This window comes from Desarmillaria tabescens (genome assembly GCF_030435595.1).
Source record: "Desarmillaria tabescens strain CCBAS 213 chromosome Unknown EV420scaffold_242, whole genome shotgun sequence".
Lineage (NCBI taxonomy): Eukaryota > Fungi > Basidiomycota > Agaricomycetes > Agaricales > Physalacriaceae > Desarmillaria > Desarmillaria tabescens.
In genome coordinates, this window is record NW_026848541.1 from 1 (window position 1) to 25,376 (window position 25,376).

At 50.2% G+C, this 25,376-nt stretch overlaps 8 protein-coding genes across 8 annotated transcripts; 4 read left to right on the forward strand and 4 right to left on the reverse strand.

The window, feature by feature from the left end:
• Positions 1-55: 55 nt before the first annotated feature.
• EV420DRAFT_1489337 (uncharacterized protein) lies at positions 56-1,094 on the reverse strand (the record flags this gene model as incomplete). The annotated part of the gene is made up of 3 exons (XM_060470685.1): positions 56-111; positions 165-624; positions 787-1,094. Coding segments are annotated over 3 exons (824 nt in total), but the record flags the coding sequence as incomplete, so codon positions are not given.
• A 2,487-nt stretch (positions 1,095-3,581) lies between these two features.
• On the forward strand, positions 3,582-4,616 carry EV420DRAFT_561653 (uncharacterized protein). Its single transcript, XM_060482596.1, has 2 exons — positions 3,582-4,491; positions 4,558-4,616. Exon 1 carries the CDS (start codon positions 3,758-3,760, stop codon positions 4,403-4,405), a length of 648 nt encoding a protein of 215 aa, XP_060321497.1. The 5' UTR covers positions 3,582-3,757; the 3' UTR covers positions 4,406-4,491; positions 4,558-4,616.
• A 2,225-nt stretch (positions 4,617-6,841) lies between these two features.
• On the reverse strand, positions 6,842-7,324 carry EV420DRAFT_1654853 (uncharacterized protein; the record flags this gene model as incomplete). The annotated part of the gene is made up of 2 exons (XM_060478821.1): positions 6,842-7,202; positions 7,257-7,324. The coding sequence occupies 2 exons, from the start codon at positions 7,322-7,324 to the stop codon at positions 6,842-6,844; spliced, it is 429 nt and encodes a 142-aa protein (XP_060321498.1).
• A 702-nt stretch (positions 7,325-8,026) lies between these two features.
• On the reverse strand, positions 8,027-9,265 carry EV420DRAFT_1654854 (uncharacterized protein; the record flags this gene model as incomplete). The annotated part of the gene is made up of 3 exons (XM_060478822.1): positions 8,027-8,107; positions 8,161-8,784; positions 8,879-9,265. 3 exons carry the CDS (start codon positions 9,263-9,265, stop codon positions 8,027-8,029), a joined length of 1,092 nt encoding a protein of 363 aa, XP_060321499.1.
• Positions 9,266-10,470: 1,205 nt separating this feature from the next.
• On the forward strand, positions 10,471-11,203 carry EV420DRAFT_1654855 (SH3-domain-containing protein; the record flags this gene model as incomplete). The annotated part of the gene is made up of 3 exons (XM_060478823.1): positions 10,471-10,621; positions 10,672-11,099; positions 11,159-11,203. 3 exons carry the CDS (start codon positions 10,471-10,473, stop codon positions 11,201-11,203), a joined length of 624 nt encoding a protein of 207 aa, XP_060321500.1.
• Positions 11,204-13,473: 2,270 nt separating this feature from the next.
• EV420DRAFT_1283597 (SH3-domain-containing protein) lies at positions 13,474-14,234 on the forward strand (the record flags this gene model as incomplete). Its single annotated transcript, XM_060468318.1, has 2 exons — positions 13,474-14,100; positions 14,154-14,234. The coding sequence occupies 2 exons, from the start codon at positions 13,474-13,476 to the stop codon at positions 14,232-14,234; spliced, it is 708 nt and encodes a 235-aa protein (XP_060321501.1).
• Positions 14,235-20,282: 6,048 nt separating this feature from the next.
• Positions 20,283-21,032, forward strand: EV420DRAFT_562063 (uncharacterized protein). The gene has a single exon (XM_060482597.1). The coding sequence runs from the start codon at positions 20,498-20,500 to the stop codon at positions 20,882-20,884; it is 387 nt and encodes a 128-aa protein (XP_060321502.1). The 5' UTR covers positions 20,283-20,497; the 3' UTR covers positions 20,885-21,032.
• A 198-nt stretch (positions 21,033-21,230) lies between these two features.
• Positions 21,231-23,139, reverse strand: EV420DRAFT_1489344 (uncharacterized protein; the record flags this gene model as incomplete). The annotated part of the gene is made up of 5 exons (XM_060470686.1): positions 21,231-21,320; positions 21,371-21,567; positions 21,620-21,821; positions 22,312-22,447; positions 23,048-23,139. 5 exons carry the CDS (start codon positions 23,137-23,139, stop codon positions 21,231-21,233), a joined length of 717 nt encoding a protein of 238 aa, XP_060321503.1.
• Between the last annotated feature and the right edge of the window lie 2,237 nt (positions 23,140-25,376).

The window sequence follows — 25,376 nt, forward strand, 5'->3', positions numbered from 1 at the left end:
ATCACGAATAAATACCCGTTCTCTACCACTCAGAATATCGCTCTAACAAGCCCACCACCCAATAGCAGCACCCGCACCGAAGCCTACACCACCTGCAGCAGAATGAGCCATCTATCTAACACGTCAGAAAACGTCACACGAAAAAGAAAAGGGAGTGAACGCACTGTATTACCGTACTTCCCAAACTTGCTCTTCTTCCCATCCTGGCCGGGGTCCTGCTGGAGACCAACAGAGTTGGTACCCGCCCCAGGAGGCGGAGGGACGTTGGAGCCAGAATGGGCAGCCATGAAGGGCTTGTACTCTTTCTTCTGTGTCGCAGCAGGAGCTGGAGGGACGGATCGACCACCCGTAGGCGGGATATACACGGGAGGAAGAGTCCTAGCTGCAGGTGCAGGCGCGGTGATCTTCTCGACATAGTTCGCAGGGAAGAGGGCCCTGCAGCCGTTGTGCTCGCCAAGCCACCAGTCCGCGTTGGTCTCTTCGACAATGGCGATGATGTCCCCAGCCGCGAAGGAGAGATCGTCGGGGTCAGAGGCGTCGAGGTTGTAGGCCCATAGTGCTTTGGCTTGGACGACGGTTGGTGCGGGTGCTGGTGCTGGTGGAGGTGGCGGGATGGAGGGCGACCTAACGGCGGACGGACGAACAGGCGCGGGTGTTGATGTTGATTGGAGGAAGAGCGTCGTCTACGTGTTCTAAATCTGGATCCGCAGGGAACGACTATCAGCACGGACCACAGTTGCTGAGGGTAACACTCACCAGCACTATCCAATTTTAGAACACGCTCACCCGCTCAACTCCACAAGCATGCACCATCCTCCCCGACCCATCCCCATCCCCATACGCGCACGCATCACCCGCATGTCTACCCTCGTCTCATCGCAACCCCCGCTGTTGACTATCATTATCGGCCGGCATGTCGGCGTCGTCGAGCACAGCAGATAGCTGCGTAATCGTGTCGGCATCAGACGAGGTAGGTGAAGGTGGGCCGTCGTCGTGCAGAGTCGGCCAGCGTCCACTACCGCACCGAGGGATCCAGTCTTCACCATGCGAACTCGGAGTGTGGTGGTACGGAGTCGGAGTCCCGCCGTGCTCATTGGCAGGTGCGCATCCGTTCTGCACAGACCGCTTGGTCTTAGTATAGAGTGGGAATAATCACGAATCACACACCTTTATTGATCTTTCAATCCATTGAACCCTTCGTTTACGTCCAGTAAGTACCAGAAACATCGTCTTCTAAGTGCAAAAAGATGAGTTAGCGTGGCCATAAAATGGGGCTGTTTCGCATACAGAATAAGTGACGAAAAAAGGCATCAAACGAACCATGCTGCCTAGCGTGAAAAGTGTTCCAGTTGGGGGGGGGGAGGGGGGAGAAAAAACTTGAGGGCGCCGTACTATGGGGTGTACAGACTGCACTCCCTCATGCCGCTGTGATATCCGTAGTTGCCAACCAAGAACGTCTCACGGATTTGAAAGAAGTGTAGGGACAAGCAAAATATCAGCAATATCATAGGGAACAACGAGAATAATATGGACCGTGGGAAGGAAGGAAAGAAGTTTGATTACCCGACGGTGCTCCTCGACAGAAGCGTGCCAGGGTCCGTACTACAGCCCCCCGTATGTACACTAACAACTCGAGGAACAATGCTGCTACGGTACCGAACCAGGCCTACGCTCTGCCGCTATGGTAAAGCCCCGTCATGAGTAACTCTCTCACGGCCTCGGCGGTAGGCTGATGTTTTTCTCAATATTTCTTGGAGGCCGCGCATAAACACTCCAGTCATGGACAGTGCAAATGCTGTCGGCAACAAGCGAGAGGGAATCGTAGCGCGGCAGTCTTTCGAATCCCACCCCTCATCGTCATAGCGCGGTAGCTTTTTGACGGAAAAGATGCGAGAGTGTCGTAGCGCGGTAGCCTTTCGACAGAATGATACCAGTCGCTCCTTAATGTGGGGGACGTCCTCAGAGCAAGCATGCTAACCCCTATTTTCTCCTTGGGTGACATCCAGACATCTTCCGTCGCATCCATCGAACCGAGTACTCTCTGAGGGACTTGCAACATTGCAACATGCGCGATACCCTCAGAGGACTCTACAATGCACAAGACATGTCGTTGCTTTGCTGCATCTGTGGTTCTAGTTATAGCTAACATATGACAGAACAGGTCAAGGATCGGAGCTCAGCATCTGGTTTGGGGAGTACCCACCTTTTGCGAGCGCAGCGAAATTATTCACGCAATAAGTATGACCAATCTATAAAGATTTTTGAATGTACATGGAGTAACTTTTACTGAGACTTAGGATATCTTCGAGAAAAATCGACTGAATAATCTTGCAAGGTCAACCCAGGAGCAAGGCGCATCAGCAAAGAAACAGAAAGACGACAACATACTCATTTCTACCTACTGAAAAGAAACACGGTCATTCTTTATACATGTAGAAACAATAATCTCACGCCCCAGACCGACACGATAAGAAATGAAAGATATGCGACGCGATGAAAGGACGGAAACGACGCCAAAAAAAAAGAGGCCCCGGGAAGCTCCCGCCAAGGTTTGTCCGGCAGAAAACCCTGATTTTTGGCCTCAAATATGCAAAGATTGGCACCTAAAATATGCTAACTCGGACAAGGCTTCTGCCGGTCCGTCCGTGCCGGACAGCGCCGCGGGCCAAATTTTGGCGTCTTTCGCCTTATATTTTCCGGATGAAATTTCAGTGTCACTTCCATCCATCCTTCAGATCCCAAAAAGTCTTCGCTATGTGCCTCTCCAACTACAGGGATTCCGCCAGGTGCCATTCATCCAGGCCTCAGAGGCCCTAAAATATGCTAACTACGGACAAGGGTTTCAAATTTTGGGTCTGAAATATGCTATCTACGGACAAAGATTTCGCTTTTTTTGGGCCTAAAATATGCTAAAATCCGGACAAACCTTGGCGGGAGCTTCCCGGGGCCGAGGTCCGTAACATTTGCACTTGTTTGGTGGTGGTGGTGGTGTTACCGGCGCCAGGTCCCAATAAGGAACGGCCGGGTCCACAGCCCTGACATGGCAAGCCATGCGCTGTGGCTGCGAAGGCTCATACCGTTGTAACCACACTACTTGAGTGCGTCTCGCGGGGTAGAGACACTCCGCAGGGTACTAAAGCGGCCGGGACAATCACAGCTGGGTGACGGCTATTTTGCATGAGTCAAAATAACATCAAAACGCACTTTTGAGATTTTGCATCAGTCAAAATCCTTCAGTATTTCCTTATTATGTAGGGGGGTGCCAAGGATTTTGATTCCATTTTGACCTGCGGAAAATAGTCGCCACCCAGCTGTGTAAAGAGGAGGACTGTGGCTGAGGAGAACGAAGGCGTGGCATAACCAGAAGCAGAGTATTTACGGAGAATACAGCGGTGTACGACTAAAAACTCGGAAAACATACTTCGCAAAAAGAGAGAGGACTCGAATGTCATCAGAATCAAGAAGCAAGTGGATCACCTCCACCCCAAACGACGCGGATTTCAGGGCAGCTGCAAGCGGGGGAGCAGCCATCGAGAACAAATTACGAAAGAAATGGTAACCCAAGTCCTCACGCTGCACCGGACGGGTTCCTCACATGCCGGCCAGTTCTACTCGCTGCGCTCACAATCACATGTACCACCCACTCAAACTCAAAATCCTTATCTACTAATTCTCTCAGACTCGCGTGACAAGCTCTTCACGATGCGTGACTTTGCCTAGCTCCTCCCTTTTTCCACCTCCCCGTCACTACTGCTAAATGTATGAGTCTGGCTATGCCCGAGCCTATGCTGGAAGGACCTTACGGAGAGCCTATCGTGCAGCCTTTGGGAGAGACCCTCCCCCGAACGAGTATGATGACCAATTCCTACTTTGGATAGACATCTGTTCCGCCGTTGGGGTGGATCATCACCTCGTCAAGACCATAAAAAGGTACCTTCCTGCCTTGGGTGATATTGACCCTTGGTGGGAAGATATCCTCCTCCTTGACATGTCACGGACTTTGCAACACATCAGTAACTCTCTCTTTGGAGCTTCTATTAACATGTATCACCTTTACAGGACAGGACATTCTCGAAAACGATTCATGTCATCGATTTTTTGTTGGGTCTCCAGAGGGAGGCCGAACTCCCAGAGCCATACAGGGAAATCCCAACAGAGAATTCAAATGCCATATTACACCGACGTGAACAGCTCGTCACTGCCATCTTCCATACCTTGCTGTCATTCGTCGAATTCAACGTCGCCCCCGAGCACAAGACGCCGGCGAACAAACTCGAGCTTTCAAAGGACACAACCAAATGCTCGAGATACCTCCGCTATTCCATGCATCCCATACATTCCATGCAGCCACTCCGTTTCGATTTTGTTGTACAGATTTTGCGTGGCGGAGTTCCTGATTCTCTAGTATTGGCAGTTCCGGATGTCTTGATATCGATCAGCTGGAAGCGTGGTTCCAAACTCGAGTCTACGGATCAAGCGGCGAGCCAAGTTGTACGTGCACAATCATTCCTTTCCTTTTCTTTGATTACTACTAAATCTCATACTTCAAACTATCAGGTTTCATGGGCCTTCAACTTTGCTTACTTTCTTGACGAACATGTAGTATTCCCTCCGAGACCCTCGAAGGTTGAGGACACGGGATTCAAGAGCACAGCTCGGTTCGTGAAATTTGCGAAGCTGATGCAAGAGAAACTGTTGAAACCTTTGTGGCAGAACGTCCGGGTGCGTAAAGTTACAGCAACGTGATCTATAGCTCATAAGCAACCCGTTCGTATAGGAAAATTATATAGACTTAGATCCCCCTTTCCCCTACGATCAATCCCTCGAGGACTCGGAGGCGAACTCGGGGATGGACCTGCAAAGGGGGTGAGTGCAAGCCGGAATACAGAAATTGCCAATGGATTGTATGGCCAGTGTCTGAGAATTGGCTGCAGACGACGAGTCGTTCGAATACGGGTGCAGAATAAAGGAGGATACCGTCTTCGCGAGGACTACGTTGTGCCTGTCATCTTTGAGGTGGTGATATAGCAAAATAAATGTGCATCTTATCATTTTTACTTGACTACCAACAAATTTGATCACCGGAGAGCCGCGAAATCGTACTACTGTCCGAGTCACTGCAAACTGACAAGTGAAGATGAATCGCTACCTTTCACGAGAAAAGGTTCGCCAGGACGTAGGAAATTCATAATTCAGGTCGGAGGTGTATGGTGGCTGTGCGACCTCTTACATCTCGACGACGACGATTCGACTACTCATGCTTTCCTCACGGCCGTCAATGGGGTTCTGCCATGATGCTAGATATGAAACCAGGGCATCTCGTATTGAAGTGCGCCTGCCAGGTTGACGTGGCAAGTACCGTTTTTGTTTGCAGACAATCCAGAGTCGCTTCTGCAGTCAAGGAATGAAGAGACGTGATAGAGTACTTTGCGATGGAATGTTCGTTCGGTACAAAGCAAGTCGAGGGTGCACAGCCACCATACACTTTGCCTGTTATCACTTCACTTCGATATTCCCCGACGGTCATTTAATTGCAAACTGTCCTCTAGCATGCCTCTAAACACCATGGATACCACTCGTTTCCGTTCGTTCTCACGGCCGATTACTCGTGAAGAAGTTCGGAATGCTAAAGAGCATATTCGGCGTAGGGGGGTTCCGCTGCGATGGGAACTGATCTCGTAAATCAGCGGGAGATTCTTGCGATACCTGAAAATGATCTCGTGAGGTTATTTAATCACTGCTTAGATGCCGACGAGATCCCTCGCATATGGCTCACCAGCCTCTTGGCCGCAATTCCCAAGAAGGATCGAGATCTTAGCATGCCCGATAGTTACCGTGCCATCGGTCTCCAGTCCTGCATGTTGAAATTTCTGACACTGTTGATTGACCGTCGCCTTACCGAATGGATGGAAGACGTAGACGCTCTTCCGGACTCCCGGAATGGATTTAGAGAGCACAATCGCAATCGCACCCATAACAATTCCTTTATCCTCCGGGCGGCGATCGATTCCGCTCATGCTCAAGGCAAAGTCCTGTATGTATACTTCGTCGATCTCGAGAACGCCTTCCCTTCTACCGATCTTTCAACCCTATGGATTAAGCTGCAGAAGCTTGGTGTCGGTGGACCCATGTTCGATTGGATCCGTCATATGTACCGCGAAATGGACTACGTCGTCAGAACGGGATCTTCCTGTTCCAACACCTTTCAATCTTCTATTGGTGTCCTTGCAGGTGATACCTTATCGCTTTCATTGTGGAACATTTACTTTTCCGATTTGTCCATTCCTGACGACATCGTGTGAATGGATCGCCATATTTTCCACATTGAGCATGCCGATGACATTGCACTGTTCTCGACACACAGGGTCTACAGCACGCATTGGACAACCTCCACACTTGGTGCGCAAGGAATTTTATGACTATATCTGTGTCCAAAACACATTTGTGGACGTCTATCCCCTTTCCAGAGGACAAGGCTCCTTTTATCTTCGTCGGGACAAAGGCTCTTTCCTATGTGTATGAGTATAATTTCATTGGGTTGCGTCTTGACTCCCGGGATGCATACGTCTTTACATGCGAAGGCCGTCACGTCTTTCTTCTCCCCATCAGGTTGAAACATCCCTCCTGATGGCCGTTTTGCATAGGCCTGACGCCACTTCCTTACCGTCGTCTCCTCTTGGCGTTATCTTATCTGCAGTATCTATTGTTTCTGCCAGAACGTCACTATGCCAATCTCGCACTCCAAGCATCCTTGTCCCTGACTAGGAATGGACATCCTTCCTGGTTCTCAGACTTGTTGCACGTTCTCCGCCGTCTCGCACCCTCTTCGCCCTTGTCTCCATCAGCAGATATGGTCCGTATTACCATACTTCTCAAACTTGCTCTTCTTCCCCTCGTGACCGGGGTCCTGCTGGAGTCCAACAGAGTTCATATTCGATCCAGGAGGCGGAGAGACATTAGAGCCAGAATGAGCAGCCATGAAGGGCTTGTACCTGCGTCGTTGCGGGTAATGCTCTCGTGATGTGGCAGGAGTGCGGCGACTAACCGTGCTCGTCTTCTTCTTCCTCCCACCAGTCTCCTTCATCTTCCTCCTCCTCCATACCAAGGGGGTAGATGACACTTCGTCTGGAGCCTTGTTCCTTCGAACTTCCAGGTCAACATCGACAAAAGATCCAGCTGAACTGAAAAGAAGGGCTGTTCGTCTGTACAGTCGAATTAGAAGAAGAGAAAAAACTGATACTAGCATGGATACGCACCCAGAAACACGCGCGACACGTGTCAAAGGAGACGTATCGCCCCACACCGGCCTAAAGGCAACGGACATTCCATCGCGAAATGCTCTATCACGTCGGACCGAATCTCTTCATTCCTTGGGCTTGTGTGTCGAGGAGCTGCGGTGAGCGCAGAGGTCGTTACCAAGCGTCGAAAGATGCCTCAGCGCGCGCAAGTTCTTGTCGCCGTCGCACCAGACATTTGCGAGTGTCGCACCTTGTCCGTACGAGGTGTCATGCAGCAGAATCCTAACGTTGTGCTGAGGGCCTTGATGAACGCGTAGTCGCGCAGAAGTCATGGCGAGAAGAGAGTCGACGATGCACAGCCACCATGTACTTTACCTTGCAGCCTGTTACAATGAATGTGTGTCCTTGTTCTTCATCGATGATCCTTCACGAAATCTCCCTCATTGTCTGCGTTGATGCGATCTCGGCGTCTAAGGATAGATGTCCAGTCCTCGTGTTGCACCTTTGACGTGCACTCCCGCCTTTGTCCCTCCATCTATGGCGCACCCCACGAGTCTTCCGAGTCCGGTCTCGGTAGCCTCGGAAAGGCCAGTGTTAGAAAGCAAAAGAGGCTTGGAGATCGCAAAGGTTAATGAGGATATCACGCTTTTCGCTCCTTGACTTGGGTTCTGCATGAGCCAGTCTGGTGAGTTGTCATCCTGATAGAGCAAGTCCTTGTACAATGCGAATATGGTATAGAGTTAATAAATAAAACGATGCATCACAAATAAATACTAGCTCTCTACCAATCAGAATATCGCTCTAACAAGGCCATCACCAATAGCCGCACCAGCACCGAAGCCTACACCAACCGCAGCAGAATGGGCCATCTACCCAACACATCAGAAAACGTCACACGAAAAAGAAAAGGGATTAAACGCACCGTATTACCATACTTTCCAAACTTGCTCTTCTTCCCCTCCTGACCGGGATCCTGCTGGAGCCCAACGGAGTTCGTGCCAGCCCTAGGAGGCGGAGGAACATTGGAGCCTGAATGAGCAGCCATGAAGGGCTTGTACTCTTTCTTCTGCGTCGTCGCGGGAGCGGGAGGGACGGATCGACTACCCGTAGGCGGGATATACACGGGAGGAAGAGTCCTAGCTGCAGGTGCAGGCGCGGTGATCTTCTCGACATAATTCGCGGGGAAGAGGGCCCTGCAGCCATTATGCTCGCCAAGCCACCAGTCCGCGTTGGTCTCCTCGACAATGGTGATGATGTCCCCAGCTGCAAAGGAGAGGTCGTCGGGGTCCGAGGCGTCGAGGTTGTATGCCCAGAGTATGACTTGGATGACGGTTGGTGCGGGTGCTGCTGGTGGAGGAGGCGGGATAGAAGACGACCCGACGGCGGACGAACGAACAGGCGCTGGTGTTGATGTTGATTGGAGGGAGGATAGTTTTCTCTGCAGGCCGGCTGCCTCTGTTTGGGTGACATACCCGTTGGCAACGAGAAAGTCGATGTTGGAGGCAGTCTGAGAGGCGATATGGGTTAGGAGCGTCGTCGACGTGTTCTAAATCTGGACCTGCAGAGAATAACTATCAGCACGGACCACAGTTATCAACTGTAACACTCACCAGCACTATCCGATTTTAGAACTCGCTCACTCGCTCACAGCATCCCTCTCCACGAGCATGCACCATCCTCCCCGACCCATCCCCATCCCCATACGCGCACGCATCACGCGCATGTCTACCTCTCGTCTCGCCGCAACTTTGTGCCCTTCCCATCCTCTCCTGTTGACTATCGTGGTCGTCCTGCATCGCGGCGTCGTCGAGCACAGCAGATGGCTGCGTAATCGTGTCAGCACCAGACGAGGTAAGTGAAGGTCTGCCGCTGTCGTCGTGCAGAGTCGAGTAGCGTGCACCATCACACCAGGGGATCCAGTATCCGCCATGCAGATGCGGAGTGTTGTGGTGCAGATTCGGAGTCTTGCTGTGCTCGTTGGCAGGTGCGCAGGCATTCTGCAGACCGCTTAGCATTAGAATAAGCATGAAATGAATAACGCACCTTCAACGGCCCTTCAAACCATTTAAACCTTTGCCTACACCCAACGGATACCAGAAGTGTCGTCTCCTAACAGCGAAAAAACGTGAACTAGCGTCGCCGTAACATGGACTGTTGTGCATACCTTCCTTGTTCCTTCAGTAGGTGGTAGTCATTCCTTCAATGTATTGATACTGAAAAGACCCGTCAGTTGGTACACGAGTGATAAAACAAGGAATCGAACGAACCATACTGCCTGAAAAGTAATCGAGTTAGAGGGCGCCGTACTCTGCGCCTAACCAGACGAGATGAGTACAAGAAAGTCTAAGGAGCAAGATAAATTAAAAAATGGAAACCCATCGTCTCTCGCCGCTTCGATTCTCTGTTAGTGATTCAGTGTTCACCCTCTAGATCTCAAGGAGGACAGCCAATGTTCAGGAATTCAGGACAACGGAATTTTTGATGGAAGACGTCGCATGGACTGCGGTCTGTCAGCTCGCTCGGGTTAACTTTTGAACGATGGATGTTTGGACTTCAAAAGACTCAAACTTGCTTCCCAACATGGGCGTGCTGGTAGGGAAAATGCCATTGGAAGACCTGCACGAAAACTTCATTTCTGATGAGGCGGTGTAGGAATGGAAGACTAGACCTCGTTTTGCACCCTCGTCGCGTCTTCTCCCGTCATTAAAAAGCTAGCCATCCACGACATGTCTACTTGCACAGCTACTCCCTATGGCACACCCCGCGAGTCCCCCGAAGGGGCGGTGTCGGAAAGCAAAAGGAGGCTCTGAAGGTCCTCAATTTGGTGGTCCTAATGACGATATCTCCTTGAGGTTAGATTTGCGTGGGGTAGTTTGATGGGTATCTGTGTAACGAGTGATTGCGTGAACGGCTATTTTCGGTGCAGGAGTTGGGTGTACGCATTCTGGTTCGCGGTTTTGACGCTGATGTGTCTCTAGGATGGTCAATCTTGGATTTCGTACTCGATGGTAGAGCATACATGAACATATAAAAAGCTGTATTTGTTCCCTACCTCGAGTAATTACACTATGTGATGCCTTTTGTGTGTGAAAGAGCGAGAGAACCTTCCCCAAATGATGCGCTGCTATATACAACTTGCACCGCAACCGGCATGCAAGTCAGATAGCGGAATCTGAAGCTGATGAGAGCCTGTACTGCTCTTTCATCTCTTTCACACACAACGACGACGACGATGGAGACGACGTTCCTAACCCATATCGCCTCCCAGACAGCTTCCAACATCGACCTTCTCGTCGCCAACGGGTACCTCACCCAAGCAGAAGCAGCCAATCTGCAGCGAAAACTATCCCCTCTCCAGTCAACAACAGCACAGGCGCCTGTTCGTCCATCCGCCGTTAGGTCGCCCTCGACACACCCCCACCTCCACCAGCAGCCCCCGCACCAACCGTCGTCCAAGCCAAAGCACTCTGGGCATACAACCTCGACGCCTTGGACCCCGACGACCTCTCCTTCGCAGCAGGTGACATCATTACCATTGTCGAAGAGACCAACGCGGACTGGTGGCTTGGCGAGCATAATGGCTGCAGGGCCCTCTTCCCCGCGAATTACGTCGAGAAGATCACCGTGCCCGCGCCTGCAGCCAGAGCCCTCCCTCCAGTGTATGTCCCGCCTACGGGTGGTCAAGCCGTCCCTCCAGCTCCTGTTGCGACAACGCAGAAGAAAGAGTACAAGCCCTTCATGGCTGCCCACTCAGGCTCCAACGTCCCTCCGCCCCCTGGAACGGGTACGAACTCTGTTGGGCTCCAGCAGGATCCCGGACAGGATGGGAAGAAGAGCAAGTTTGGGAAATATGGGAATACGGTGCGTTCATTCCCCTCTTTTTCTTTTTCACGTGGTGTTTAGTGAATTCTCCATGGCAGACAGTCGAAGTCGAAGTCCAGCTTGCCTCGTTCTCAGTTTTTTGAATCTACTTCTTCTTCCCTCCTCCTGTGTTCCATGTCGATTCGACAGGAACGTCTTGGCTTTCTCGATTTGCTCAAGTGTCCGTTCACATTCCTTGGTGTCCGTATCAGGGCAAAGGCGTGTTTTTGTCCCGACGTAGTCGTTATATGTTTCCATCAACAAAGAGAACATGTTTCGTATGACCGTCCGAGTCAATACAAGAAGCTAAAGAATTAGACGTACGAACAGCGATCATTCGTAGGAGCAGGGATTCCCGAACCTCCATTGGTTCGCCACCGATATCACGCTCACACCCGGAATCTTTGACTCGGAAGTGTCTTCGTATGTAGAGCTTTTTCGCGGAAGCTGGCAGAGAATATGAGATTGGCTTGGAGGGAGAAACTGGAACATGACTCGCGATCATAGATATAAAATGTCATCTCGTAGAGGACGATGTGGATTGGGAATGAGCGGCGTATCCTAGACTAGATGGCTATTCGACACCGCCAGACCTGACTGAGATCAGAGCGGGACTTTGAATCTTGAAAAGAAGTATATACCTGTCACCTCAGCAAGATTGACGTGCGATGAGCACAGAGGTCATCAACAAGTGTCTGGATTGTCTGTAGAAGAAGATGCGTCAGCGCTAGCAAGAGGACTTGTCACGTCACCCCATACATACCCGAACATTCGTGGACGTTGCGTCTTGTCTGTCCGACCATATCCCTCCGTCGCAGCGGAACGTCAGGTTCAACGTGATGAAAGCGTAGTCAGGCAGAAGTCATAGTGAGAAGCGAGCCGATGGCGCACACCCACCGTACACCTCTGCCTAATACCACCTTGCAGCCTGCCACGGCAAAAATGAACTCGTTCTCGATCCTCCACGAAATCTGCCGTCCCTCAGGTTGTCTGCATTTGAGGCGAGAATTACAATTCCTTCTGGTGAGACGGCGTATCAGGCCTCGCTTTGCACCCTCGTCGCGTCTTCTTCCGCCCTCGTGTGAATCCTCGTTGTCCAGCCCATGGTGAATTACGACTCCAAGCTACTCTGACCATCAAAAGGCTGGCCATCCACGACCTGACTCTCCTCCATCACAAACAATCATGTCTGCTCGCACAGCTATTTCCTCCATCTATGGTGCACCCCACGATTCCTTGGAAGGTGCTGGAAAGTAAAAGGAGGCTCCTTGAACTTCAATTTGGAGATCGCCATCCAGGCCAAGGTTAATAGCGATATCACGCTTTTCCGAGCTCCTTGAGTTTGGTTTGCTGGGCCTCACAAGAAGATTCCGAGGAAACTCACGCGACGTATTCCATTGCGAAATGCTCCATCTTGTCGGACCGAGTCTCTTCATTCCTCGGCCTTGTGTGTGTCGAGGGCTGCAGAAGTCGTTACGAGGCATCAAAAGATGCCTCAGCGCTGGCAAGAGTGCTTGTCGGGGTCATCCCAGACATACCCTTAATCAGCGAACATTTGCGAATGCCTGTCCGAGGTGCCGTGGTTCTATATCCCTCCTTTGATGGTGTCGCAACGGAGTGTCATTATCAACGTGATGAAAGCGTAGTCGCGTAGAAGTCATGGTGCTGGTGTTGGTAAGAAGGGAGTCGACGGTGCACAGCCACCAGTCTCTTCTGCCTGTTACTACCACTACCTTCGCCAGACTTGAAGCTTGCCATGTGTTCTGGATCCTTCATGCGTCACGTACGACAAGCCTCTCTGACCGTTAAAAAGCCAGTCATCGGCGACCTATCCCTCCATCTATGGTGCACCCCACGAGTCTGCGGCGTCGGCAAGCCAAAGGAGGCTCTGAGGCTTGGGTTTGGAGGTGGAGATTGCCATCCAGGTGAAGGTTAATGGGGATATTCCCATGAAACTGCGTTCGCGTGGGTCAGTCTGACAGGATGTGTAGGGAGCTAGTGATTGAACGGCTATTTTCAGTGCAGGTGGTGGCTGAACGCGTTCTGGTTCGCGGTTTCGATGCTGATGATGTGTCTCTAGTATGGTCAATATTGGATTTCGTACTCGATGGTAGAGCGTACATGAACATATAAAAGCTGTATTTGTTCCCTACCTCGAGTAATTACACTATTTGATGCCTCTTGTGTGTAAAAGAGCGAGAGAACCTTCCCCAAATCTTTCCTTTGTTCCGCTACTATAAGATGAACATGTTCGACCCGCAATAGGCATCCGCGGGATCTGAAGCTGAAGCCCGAGTTGGCCGATCGGGAATGATGCATTGATGAAACGCCGCATTGCCTTTTCCTCTCTTTCACCACAACGACGACGACGACGATGGAGACGACGCTCCTAACTCATATCGCCGCACAGACTGCCTCCAACATCGACTTTCTCGTCGCCAACGGGTACGTCACCCAAGCAGAAGCAGCCGGCCTGCAGAGAAAACTTTCCTCCCTCCAATCAACATCAACACCCGCGCCTGTTCGTCCGTCCGCCGTTAGGTCGCCCTCCATCCCGCCACCTCCACCAGCACCAGCACCAGCACCAACCGTTGTCCAAGCCAAAGCACTCTGGGCATACAACCTCGACGCCTCTGACCCCGACGACCTCTCCTTCGCAGCAGGGGACATCATCACCATCATTGAGGAGACCAACGCGGACTGGTGGCTTGGCGAGCACAACGGCTGCAGGGCCCTCTTCCCCGCGAACTATGTCGAGAAGATCACCGTGCCTGCGCCTGCAGCTAGGACTCTTCCTCCCGTGTATATCCCGCCTACGGGTGGTCGATCCGTCCCTCCCGCTCCCGTTGCGACGCAGAAGAAAGAGTACAAACCCTTCATGGCTGCCCACTCAGGCTCCAACGTCCCTCCGCCTCCTGGGGCGGGTACCAACTCTGTTGGTCTCCAGCAGGACCCCGGCCAGGATGGGAAGAAGAGCAAGTTTGGGAAGTACGGTAATACGGTGTGTTCACTCCCTTTTCTTTTTCGTGTGACGTTTTCTGACATGTTGGGTAGATGGCCCATTCTGCTGCAGGTGGTGTAGGCTTCGGTGCAGGTGCTGCTATTGGTGGTGGGCTTGTTAGAGCGATATTCTGAGTGGTAGAGAACGGGTATTTATTCGTGATGCATCATGTTATTTATTGATCCTATACCGCATTGAGCAAGGGATTTCATGTATGGACTATGTTCGAACAACACGACAAGAACTCCCTCCCTCGAGTACGAAACTCGAGATTGCTCAACCTCGAGACACGTCAGCATCAAAATCACGAACCAGAACGCGTAAAGAACACACCAAGACCCGTACAGCCAACATCTGCACCAAAAATAGCCATCTAGGCCATTCAATCATTCATTATACATATCCCATCAGAACAAGCCACGTAAACCCAACTCAAGGAGCGAAAAGCGTGGTATCGCCGTTGACCTTGGCCTGGATAGCGATCTCCACCTCCAAATTGAGGTCCAAGCGGAGCTTCAGAGCCTCCTTTTGCTTACAGACGCGCCCTTTCCGACCTATCAAGGGCGCCTAGGCTCATTCATGGGATGCACCGAAGATGGAGGGAGTATCTGTGCGAGTAGACATGATGGTTTGTGATGGAGGGACTGGTTGTGGATGGCTGGCTTTTTGATAGTCAAAAACCTTGCACGACGCACGACGAGGGTGCAAAGCAAGGCCTAGTTCCATTGCTTATACTCCGCCTCGCCAGAAGGAATGGTATCCTCGCGTCAAACGCAGACAACCTGAGGGACGGCGAGATTTCGTGGAGGATCGAGAACGAGTTCATCTTTGCCGCGGCAGGCTGAAAGGTGGTATTAGGCAGAGGTGTATGGTGGCTGTGTGCCGTCGACTCGTTTCTTGCCATGACTTCTGCGCACGCGACTACGCTATCATCATAAGGCTAGAATTAGTGCCCAAGATGGCCAAAACGCGACTTGATTGAAGTTTTATGTCTGGTGCGACGCGACATGTCTTCTTGCATCTTCTTTTACAGGCTGTACTGCGAGCCGCCTGACCACAATTTCTGCGCTCACCGCAATCCTCGATGTCAATGAACTTCACAAGGAATCGAGGGATGAGATGGAGCATTTGTCGATGGAATGTTCATCACTAGGGTGAGGCGATACCTCTTCCTCGACACGCGTTTCTTGGTGCGTATCCTTGCTATCTGCTTTTCTCTTCTAATTCGACTGTACAGACGACTCGGAGCAGCCCTTCTCTTTGAGCGAATTTCTGGTATGTCTGGGGTGAATTGACAAGTCCTCTTGCTAGCGCTGACGCCTCTTCTTCTACAGACAATCCAGACACTTGTTAACGCTCGCCGCACGTCGACATTATTTAATGAATAGATGAGACCTTTTTCCGATCCAATGACGTCGAGCGAAACACCTTGATCCAAAGCGACCAACTCTTCATATTTATCGATGCTTCCTATTACTCCTTTGTTCAATGTCGCCATCGTCGAGCCCTCCTCGACACCCTCCAATGCGATCGAAACCGTACGGAGAGCATACCATACAGTATTCGGTCGAGATATCCCTGCCGAGAACAGTAACAACTATCTCCTACTTTTGACACAGGTCTGTTCTACCCCTGGGGTACCTGATAGCATCGTCGAAGAACTACGAAAGGTTCTCTCGTCCTTGCCCGACCTCACCTGGCAGAATGTCGCTCCAGTTGTAGGCCTCAACCCCTCACAAGGAGAAGAACAGCTATCAGGGACTCGGAAACGTATACAACTTCTGTACTTTCCCGATGAATTCGTAGACGAGCTTCTAGATACTGCTCGGTGGAGGAAATACTGGAGTGACAGGCGAGAGTATGTCCAACTCGGTTCCTTCGTAAGTGCTGTCTCTCTATCCCCCAGCACACTTCTAACCAATGCAACGGATGCAGGCCGTTAAATACATACTGAACAAGCTGGGATTCAGCGACGGACATATTCTGGGTGCTTCTGCATTCAGGTTTGAGCTGAGGATCCAACGGAACGCTGCAGTTCTCATGTTGGAGTCTGAGCGATGGCTTGACCGAACTCAGGTGCTTGTTCAGGCTATTGCCGAGGTGACATGTATGCTGCTGCTCCTTTTCATCGTCCAAAGTCCCTCCCTAATTCCATTCAGGTCTCGCAGCGTCCAATAGCCGTTTGGGATATTCATTCCCAATCCACATCGTCATCACGGACCTCTACGAAACGGCATTTTATACTTACGATCGTGAGCAGCATTATTCTGCCTCCAAGCCAATCTCATATCCTCTGCCAGCTTCCGCCAAAAAGCTCTACATGCGAAGACATTTCCGAGTCGAAGATTTCGGGTGCGAGCGTGATATCGGTGGGGATCCAACGGAGGTTCGGGAATCCCTGCTTCTACGAATGATCGCTGTCCGTACGTCTGGCTTCAAGCTTCAATTGTTCCCGTCTTGCATTGATTCGAGGTGGCACAAGTCACACGGGATATCTTCTCTTTATTGATGGAAGCATATCACGACTACGTCAAGGCAAAGATACACTTTTGCCCTGATATGGAGGACACCAAGGCATGTGAACGTGCGCTTGAGCTATTTGAGGAAGCCAAGACGCTCCTGTCGAATCGACATGGAACACAGGAGGAGGGAAGGAGTGGATTTAAGAAACTGAGAACAAGGTAAGCTAGACTTCCGATTTCGAATGTCTGCCATGGAGAATTTACTGGTTACTAGTGTTCTGGTGCTGCCATGGGGATGCATGAGATTTACCGAAGAAGAAATGCGCGTGCAGAATGAAGAAGCTCTCAGATATATGATTTAATTTACGTGATTGGATCGTCAGAGCAGAGGTCTCACTCGCAGTCAAGTAGCGTTCTCGAGACGGGACTCAGAGTGAGACATCCTCAACTCATAGACAGACATCATGATGGGTGACCTTACTCCCGAGTCTGCTCCTCCTTTCTTCACTGTCGCCGCCATCCTACCGTACGGTATGCTCTGTGCAGGATTGTGATCGCATCGTCGGACGAGGAAGGTGTTTAGCAAAAACTTCGTTCCTACCAGGGACCATCTCCTGCTGTGGATGAAAACCTGTTCTGCCCTAGAGGTGAACGATACCGTCGTGGAAGAACTACGAGAGATTCTACCCTGCTTGCCTGACCTCACCTGGCAAAACGTCGCTCGGGTTGTAGGCCTTGACCCCTCTCTGGGGAACGGACAGTTATCCGAAAAACCTATTCAAACGCTATTCCTACCCGTTACCTTGGTAAATTCGCTTCTAGGCACTGCGCAGCGCTCTTCTAGATATCGCAGGGACCGGCAGGGGTATGTCCACCTCGGTTCGATGGTAATTTTTATCTCTCTTTCTCTCTCTCGGATCTTCTAATTCAACTTGAAGGCCGTTAAAAGTATATTACTCGACCTATTACGTGGATTCGTTTACGACAACGAAGGGGAGGATTTGGATGCGTCTTACTTTGACTTTGAGTTGAGGATCTTAGGGAATGCTGTCCTTCTCGTCGTAGAAGCCAAGCAATCTGCGTCGTCGAAAGTACACGCTCAGGCTCTTGCCGAGGCGACGTGTACAGTGCTCCTTTTTGTCGTCTAAAATCCGACCTCTAATTGCGGTTAGGTCTGGCGGCGTCGAATAGCCGTTTGGGATACTCACTCCCAATCCACATCGTCATCACCGACCGAGAGGAAACGACATTCTATACTTACGACCGTAAGCAGCCCGCTCCAATTCCAATTCCTCAAAGCCGACTCTCTCTCACATCTCCTTCAATCCAGCATCCGCGAAACAGTTCTACTTGCGAAGCGACTTGAAAATCGAGTATTTTCAGCGTGAGAGTGTTCTTGGTGAAAGTCCAGAGAGGATTCGGGAATGGCAGCTTCTACGAATGACTTGTATTCGTGCGTCTAATCTTCTTTCGAACTGCTGCTCTCTTGTAATGGCTTTTATAGTAGCACGGGATTTGTTCTCGTTAATAATTGAAGGATACTGCGACTTCATCCAGGCGACGATACGCCGTTTTGAATTGCCTTTAGCTTCGCAGCCAGTGAGTAAATACTCTGAGACGATAGTTCTATATATTTAGCCCTGCGACAGTTGAGCGTGGCGACCGAAAAACTGAGCGTCTATGATGAAGATAGTTTCATGCGGCGTTTTCGCACAACCGAGCAATCAACTGAAACTAATGCTGAGCAGGTGATAGCTGTCTGTCATGTCCTCTTTTCTTTTATCGGCTTCGAGACCAGAGGTGAAAGGTTTGATGTGAACAACAAATCGCGAACCATGTTCTACCACATATCAACTTTCCTGACCTCGAATTCGAGTTACGGGTAGAGGTTGTTCACCGCACAGAGCCAGACTCGCCGAACATGATGGTAACCTTGCAGTGGAGACGGCCCAACGAAGATTGGTAACTAAGCGTAAGTATTGTGTCTACAAGCTCAATTTCGCTAACGTCGGATTTAGGGCTCCTGGTCATTTTGCTTCAAGAACTTTTTCCGCACCGACGTAGTGCTCCCTTCAAATTTTGAAGAGACAGAAGACAGTGAATTCCTCAACACAGCTCGGTATGCGGAATTCAGGGATTCGATGCAGGTAGAGTTGTTGCGTCCCCTGTGGAACAGAATACGAGTACGTCAAATAACACCTTAGACCCTGATCTGTTCTGAGCCTGTTTAGGAAAACTTCCCTGGTACAGATACAGAAGCACTAAAGGAGTCACTCAAATTGATCGAGGAAGCCAAAACGCTAATGTCGAATACGCTTGGAATAAAGGAAGAACTGGAAAGCGGCAAGATGAATCTGAGAGAAAGGTAAGCTGAATCTCGAGCGTCCGTGGACAATTCACTAAATGGTGCCAGTGTTCGAGTGTTGCCATGGGCAAGTGGATCGCTCTCCCTGGAAGAGATTGTGGAAGACGTATATCGTACCCAAGCTAGCTATGTTATACGTACCTCACGATAGGACCGTGAGAACTACGGTGAATTGAGAAGTACTAGTTTTCTGACATCGCTTCGAGATGGTAATGAGTAAGTATTTCATTCTCTTGAGGACAGTGTAGTCACAAAGAATACTGTTGGTATCGTTAACGTCCGACTGGATTCACGTATCCTGGGCAGCCATCACTAGGGCCACAAGAAGAGCTATTAGCTTGTGAACAAATGGAAGGACAGGACTCACGGTTGGGACTACAAGACTGGAGAGCTCGACGAAGGGAACACTATCTTCCCTTCATAGTGTTCCCTTCAGCATCAGAAGGGACATTCATAGCCGTGTGTTCTTCGGCGTTGTGCAGATCTTAGCTTGGACTTTGCCGATATCTAAAAGGAGCACATGTCAAGATGTGGATCGGGATGGGAAGGGCCAAGCTCACCCTAGACCTTTCGTAGCGTAATCGACGAACAATGAAGTGGGATCCATGGGTCAAGGATACATACGAGACTATTCGCCACCCACATCCCGGTAACAAAACCACTGGCAGCGGTATTATTATAGTTCTTCTGCTTGAAAGACGAGGATGATTTGCCTCCGTAGATCTGTCGAAGCTACTATGAGGGATATTGGTGACAGCTTGCCAGGAAGTCATGTGCTTCGTGAAGAACCTCGCAGTCTGTCACCTGCTTGCCTTGATACATCCCTCAGAGCTGCCGCCAAGCTAGTATTAACGACTTGACGAGTCTGCACAACCCACGGTATGTAAATGAGAGGCGAAATATTCACGCGTTGCTACTATTGTCCTTCTCCTATCACTTGAATGTCATCCACATTGAGATGGTAGAAAGTGTAGATGTTGTTGGGATTGGGGAAGGGCGATATGAGAAGTGATGGTTATAGTTACTGGTCTCGACTCGACATACAGATCTTCTGGAAGTCAATGAGAATTGGTGGCTCGTCAACTGGAAGGAATTTTCGCCACCATTGTTTGGTATTCGAGCACACATTGTCACCAAGCGCCGGCGCTGATCATTAGCTGTCGAGGTGCTCTTCTTTCCAGTCGCCACTTGTTAATGTCTTGCTATTATTCTCTCATTAGTTGTACGTATTCGTTGCTTATACACACGGCTTTTAGCTAGAACTGTCGTATAAAAGGACTGTCCTCACGTAGTATACATTGCAACGGATACTCTCTTTTCTCTCGCTCATTTCACTGTCCTGAGCCTTGCGGTTTCAATGACATAACTTAGGCTACGAAGGTTTCAGGTTTGTGTGCAGGGAGCGAGCTCCTTTGGCGTTCTCGAAGTCCGTCAGCAATATTAATGCCTGATCCGTAGCATTGTTGGGCTAATACGTAACGAGTACCGCTAGGTATCTAATAAAGCTGGCTTGCCAGGCTAGTCAATACGGTTCACTGCCCTTCCCTCTCCTTCACCCACCACAACGACGATGAATCCTACTTGTCCGTCCGCCCCCATACCCCCACCACCATCCGTCGTCCAAGCCAAAGCAGTCTTGCCATACAACCTCGCCCCCTCGGACCCCGGCTACCTCTCCTTCGCAGTAGACGACATCATCACTATCGTCGAGGAGACCGACGCCGTTTGGTGGCTCGGTGAGTGTAATGGCTGCAGGGGCTGCTTCCCTGCGAAATATGTCGAGAAGATCACCATGGCCAGTGCTCATTCAGGCGCCGACGTCCATCCGCCTCCTGGAGTGAGGACCACAGATTCTAGTGGGCTCCAGCAAGACCCTGATCAGGAGGGGAAGAAGAGCAAGCTTGGGAAGTTTTGTATTACAGTGTGTTCTCTTTCTTTTGTGCATGACGTTTTCTGATGTGCCGGATAGATGGCCCACTCTGCTGCTGGTGGTCACCAGTTCGGCGTGGGTGATGCTATTAGGACTGCTAAAGCCTTAGGTCAAGTTGCTAAGCTTGTTCATTCGGTGATTTCGGATGACGACTCAGAGTCGGAGTCGGATGCTGGAGATTCCTCAAGCTAATTTAGCCTCTTTATGTCACACTCTGCTATTATACACTTACGATGAATTATCGTGGGTTAAGCATCAGCTGTCATTTTTTCTTGGAAATATCTTCTGAATGGACTCGCTTATCTGCGATAGAAATTGTTTCGATAGTCCTTGTGGTTGAGTAGTTCTACTGGACTTAGCGTTGACAGACTCATCACATAACATAAAGAAAATAATTACGCGCGGTATTTAAAGTATTTCCTCCTCGGTGAACCTCGTGCTTTCCCAAGGTAACACGAAAACACTAGCACCGCACCCATCAGTAAAATCTCTATTTGATGGCATTCAGCTTACCTCGTCCTCAGCTTCTGGAACCCACTTTCTTTCTCCTCCCGCGTCCCATCCCGATTCGAAAAGAGCACTCTGCCTTCCTCGATCAGTTCGAGTGCGCGTTCGCATGCCTTTCTCCTCCGCATTGGGGTAAAGGCATGTCTTCACTTCAACGTAGTCGTGATATGCTTCCATCAGCAAAGAAAACGGCTCCCGTGCGACTAGGGCCGAGTCAATACGAGAAGCAAGGCAGAACAAAACAAATAGACGAACGGACAACAGAATTTCGTGAAAGCAACGATTCCTGGACCTCCATTACGTCTCTACCGATATTACCCTCGCATCCAAAATGTTCGACATTGAGCGGAGAATCGGGAACGAGTTCATCTTTGCCGCGGCAGGCTGCAATGTGGTGGTGTGTTGGTGTGTTGTTACCGGCAGAAGGTCCCAATAAGGAGCGGCCGGGCCCACAGCCCTGACATGGCGAACCATGTGCTGTGGCCACAAAGGCTCATACCGTTGTGATCACGCTTTTGAGTGTGTCGCGTGGTATTAGGCAGAGGTGTATGGTGGCTCATCATTACACGGCACAGTACCTTCAGGCACGCTGGACCAACTCAACTGTCTCACTATGACTTCTGCGCGACTACGTTTTCATCACGTTGACACTGACATCCCATTGCGATCAAAGGAGGGATATGGTCGGACGGACAAGACGCGACGTTTACAAATATTCTAGTATGTCTGATGCGACACGACATGTCCTCTTGCTGACGCTACACAATGCAATCCAGGCGATTCGTAACGAGTCGCTATGGAGTGTCCGTTACCCTCTAGGTCAGTGTGAGGCCATATGTCTTCTTTGACACGCGCTGCATATGGTGCGTAGTATCTGCTTTTTCTAATTCGACTGTACAGACGAGCAGCCCTTCTCTTCAGGCGAATTTTCTGTCGCTGTCGCTTACCTTAGGGTCCGGCACGCGAAATCGCCTCCGGATGAAGCGAGCTAAGCCTCCGTGCACTTCCTTCATCGCCTCACTCCATCCACCAACCAATGCGAATAATCTTTTCTTTCCCTTACCCCCGAAACACGCTTCTTTCCTGGCGGGTAGGAGAAAGAGAGATCTGGCGCCTGTTTCTGGAACTTAGCGAGGGAGGACGTTCGAGCCAAGCTTTGTGCACGTCTTCCGATGGCATTTACCCTACCGGCGCGGGCGCATGTCGTGGTGCAAACTTGAGTGCGTCACGCTTTCCTTTTCTCGTGCTGCCCTCTCATGATCGTGTAGGGTAGCTAGCGAATGTAGATGTCATTGCCAAAATTCTCCATCACGCATGACTTGGGGAACGATCACATAATTATCTGTTTGCGCTTTGTTCGTCAGCCATGAACGCATAATCCTTCCTTTGCAGTCTCGCTTCTTTACCACCACCACCACCACGGGTCGATTCTCCCCATCTAGAAAGGAGAGAGGGTACTGACGCCTTCCCCAACCTTTTCATGGCGGGGTCGGTAGAAGCGTATGGTCTGTCGACTGCTTCTTACCGCCTTAGCAACAAAAGAAGGGGATATAGAACTACGGGACTCCAGCGCGGACCTCTGCTTCAGCAGCAAATGTGCCCTTCATACACTCGTATTACCTTCTATGTGACCGGAGCCGACCAACCGATACACAATCTTTTCCTTCCCTCGGCTTCTCTTACCTGGCATGAAAGAGAGAGGGCTCTTTCTGGTCCCTAGTACCGACGAGGAGGGAAGGTATCCAGGCTATCCCCCATTCAAATGCACATGCCATGTCGGGATGCAGGTTTGAGTGCGTTATGCTTTCCTTTTCTTGTGCCGCTCTAGCCTCAACGGTCCTGATGTTGGTATTGGAGGAGACTCTGATCACAACGGACTTCCAATTTGGGCGTGAGATTTGTTGTGACGAAATTTTGTATATAGCACCCTTCCACCTCGGCCACCGCCCGACGTCTGTTCTACTCCACAGATTTTCCCTTGATATTTACCACAGTATCGAAGAATACCTAGAAATATACTCATCATTTTTTAAAGGATACAGATGGCAGGTAAGAGCTGCAGAAAATCATTCATCACAAATTTGCACATAACGACTACCCATAGTAAATGAATCTCTAGACTAGTAAGGAACAGTGCCGTAAGCGCCGGGTTGTAACAATTTTTAACCACTTCTTAGCGCTAAGTTGATTTAACATATTTTTTCTTCCGTACCATCATTGTGATCACTTGAGGGTTATCGAGCTAGTCTCTGACACCCAAACATCCTCTGTATGTCCAAAGTTCGTTAGCCATGCCTTCACCACCGCTTCCACAGGAAAAACAAATCACACGCCTGTCCGACCCACGATCTAATGCCGCCGATAGTTCGCTTGGGTCATCGTCGTCGATGCCAACCGACATCGTTCAAGAAGCCACCCAATTTAAACCGTTAACGAAACTCGTGGCAGCCAAAAAGGTAGAATCCGGTGAGCCCCCACCTTATGGTAACCTGTTGACTGTGGCACCAAGTAAGTTCATGCGAATTGTGGATTGCTTCCTTCCAATCCTCACGATCCTTATTAGACAGTGCAGTTTTAAATCCTGAGTTATCAGCACACGGGTCCTGTAGGTACATTTCTTATTCATATCGTCTCTTTTGTTGACGGTCCGAGGAGACCAACCGAATACAGTTCGAGTGGACGAGGACAATCGGTATGTGCGCGCTACTATTCAGAGGTGCGTCCTGGTCATAACACGTGTATATATCATTTCCAGAATGGCTTCTAACGGTGCCTCAACTACTTGTACATCAGAAGGAGGACACGGACACGATATCAGAAGTTCCACGGAGAGAAATGTTCGAGTTGATGAGAACTACCAAGATGGGTGCGCATGTACCAATTTCCATGCTTAACAGAGAAACTTATATTTGCCAGTTTCGAAACCAATACAGGATTACTGTCACAACCTGCTCGAGCTACCAGCGTTCGAAGGTCATCCGGAGATGGCCCACTAGCGAACGTTCATGGCGAGGTCGAGCGTTGTGTTCTTGCACATCGTCGTACGGGTCGATTCGATAAATCCTCTGAAGAGATAGAAGATCCAGAGCTTGCGTCTCCGCGTACTATACCCCAAGTAAGGTGCACCGACGCTTCCAACACATCTTCAAGGCAAAATAGAACTGAGGGGACATCCACGGCTAATTTGCCTGGCAGCGAGGCGTCCCCGTCAGCTTCCTTCTTACTGCCATCATCACTTTTTACTACATCCCAAACGGAGTGCAACTTCATTCCCAACATCTCAGCCCTACCTCCATTCAGTAGTGCCAACACGACGAATAATAACTCTATAATCCAGTATGCATGCAATTTTGCTCCGAACATCTCCACCCCCAACGGCGCCAACGCAGTGCATACTGTCCAGATAGCGTGTAATTTCACTCCAAATGTCTCTATCCCACCTTCACACGGCACTTCTAATTCGTCCCGCTTTCCGCCACCAACTTCCACTGTAAACCAGTCAAGGTGCAATTTCACTCCGATCCTCTCTAACCCGGGGGCGGCGACCTCTTCTGGAGCGTCGTAAAATAGGTCCTAATATATTCGATGTTTAAACGTTTATCAGTGTAAATAACGAACGTAAATATAGGCCCTCACCAAGCCAAATACAAATTCTTGCCTGTGTAGTCGCTGTGCAAAATTTTGATGAATGACTCGCCTGCCATCCATATTCTTTTAAAAAATTATGAGTATATTCCTAGATGTTCTTCGATGCTTTGATAAATATTAAGAGAACGGCTGTGGAGTAGAACAGTTGTCGGGCGATGGCTGAGGTGGAAGGCTGAAAAAAATAAAGTGGTGGACCCGAGTCATGGTGCGATGGGGTGGAAAGTTCCTTTAAATGGACCTTGGCATCGATGCGATACCTGATACACAAGGGAGGCTGGAAAGCGGCAGGGCTCACTAGTTATGAGCGTGCCGCTGTCTGGGTGCATAAACAGTCACCGAGCACCCTACTGAGGTCGTTGGAGAC

Excerpts from the sequence above, each read along its gene's own strand:
- EV420DRAFT_561653 (XM_060482596.1), top strand. The coding sequence starts at position 3,758 with ATGTATGAGTCTGGCTATGCCCGAGCCTATGCTGGAAGGACCTTACGG.
- EV420DRAFT_562063 (XM_060482597.1), top strand. The coding sequence starts at position 20,498 with ATGAATCCTACTTGTCCGTCCGCCCCCATACCCCCACCACCATCCGTC.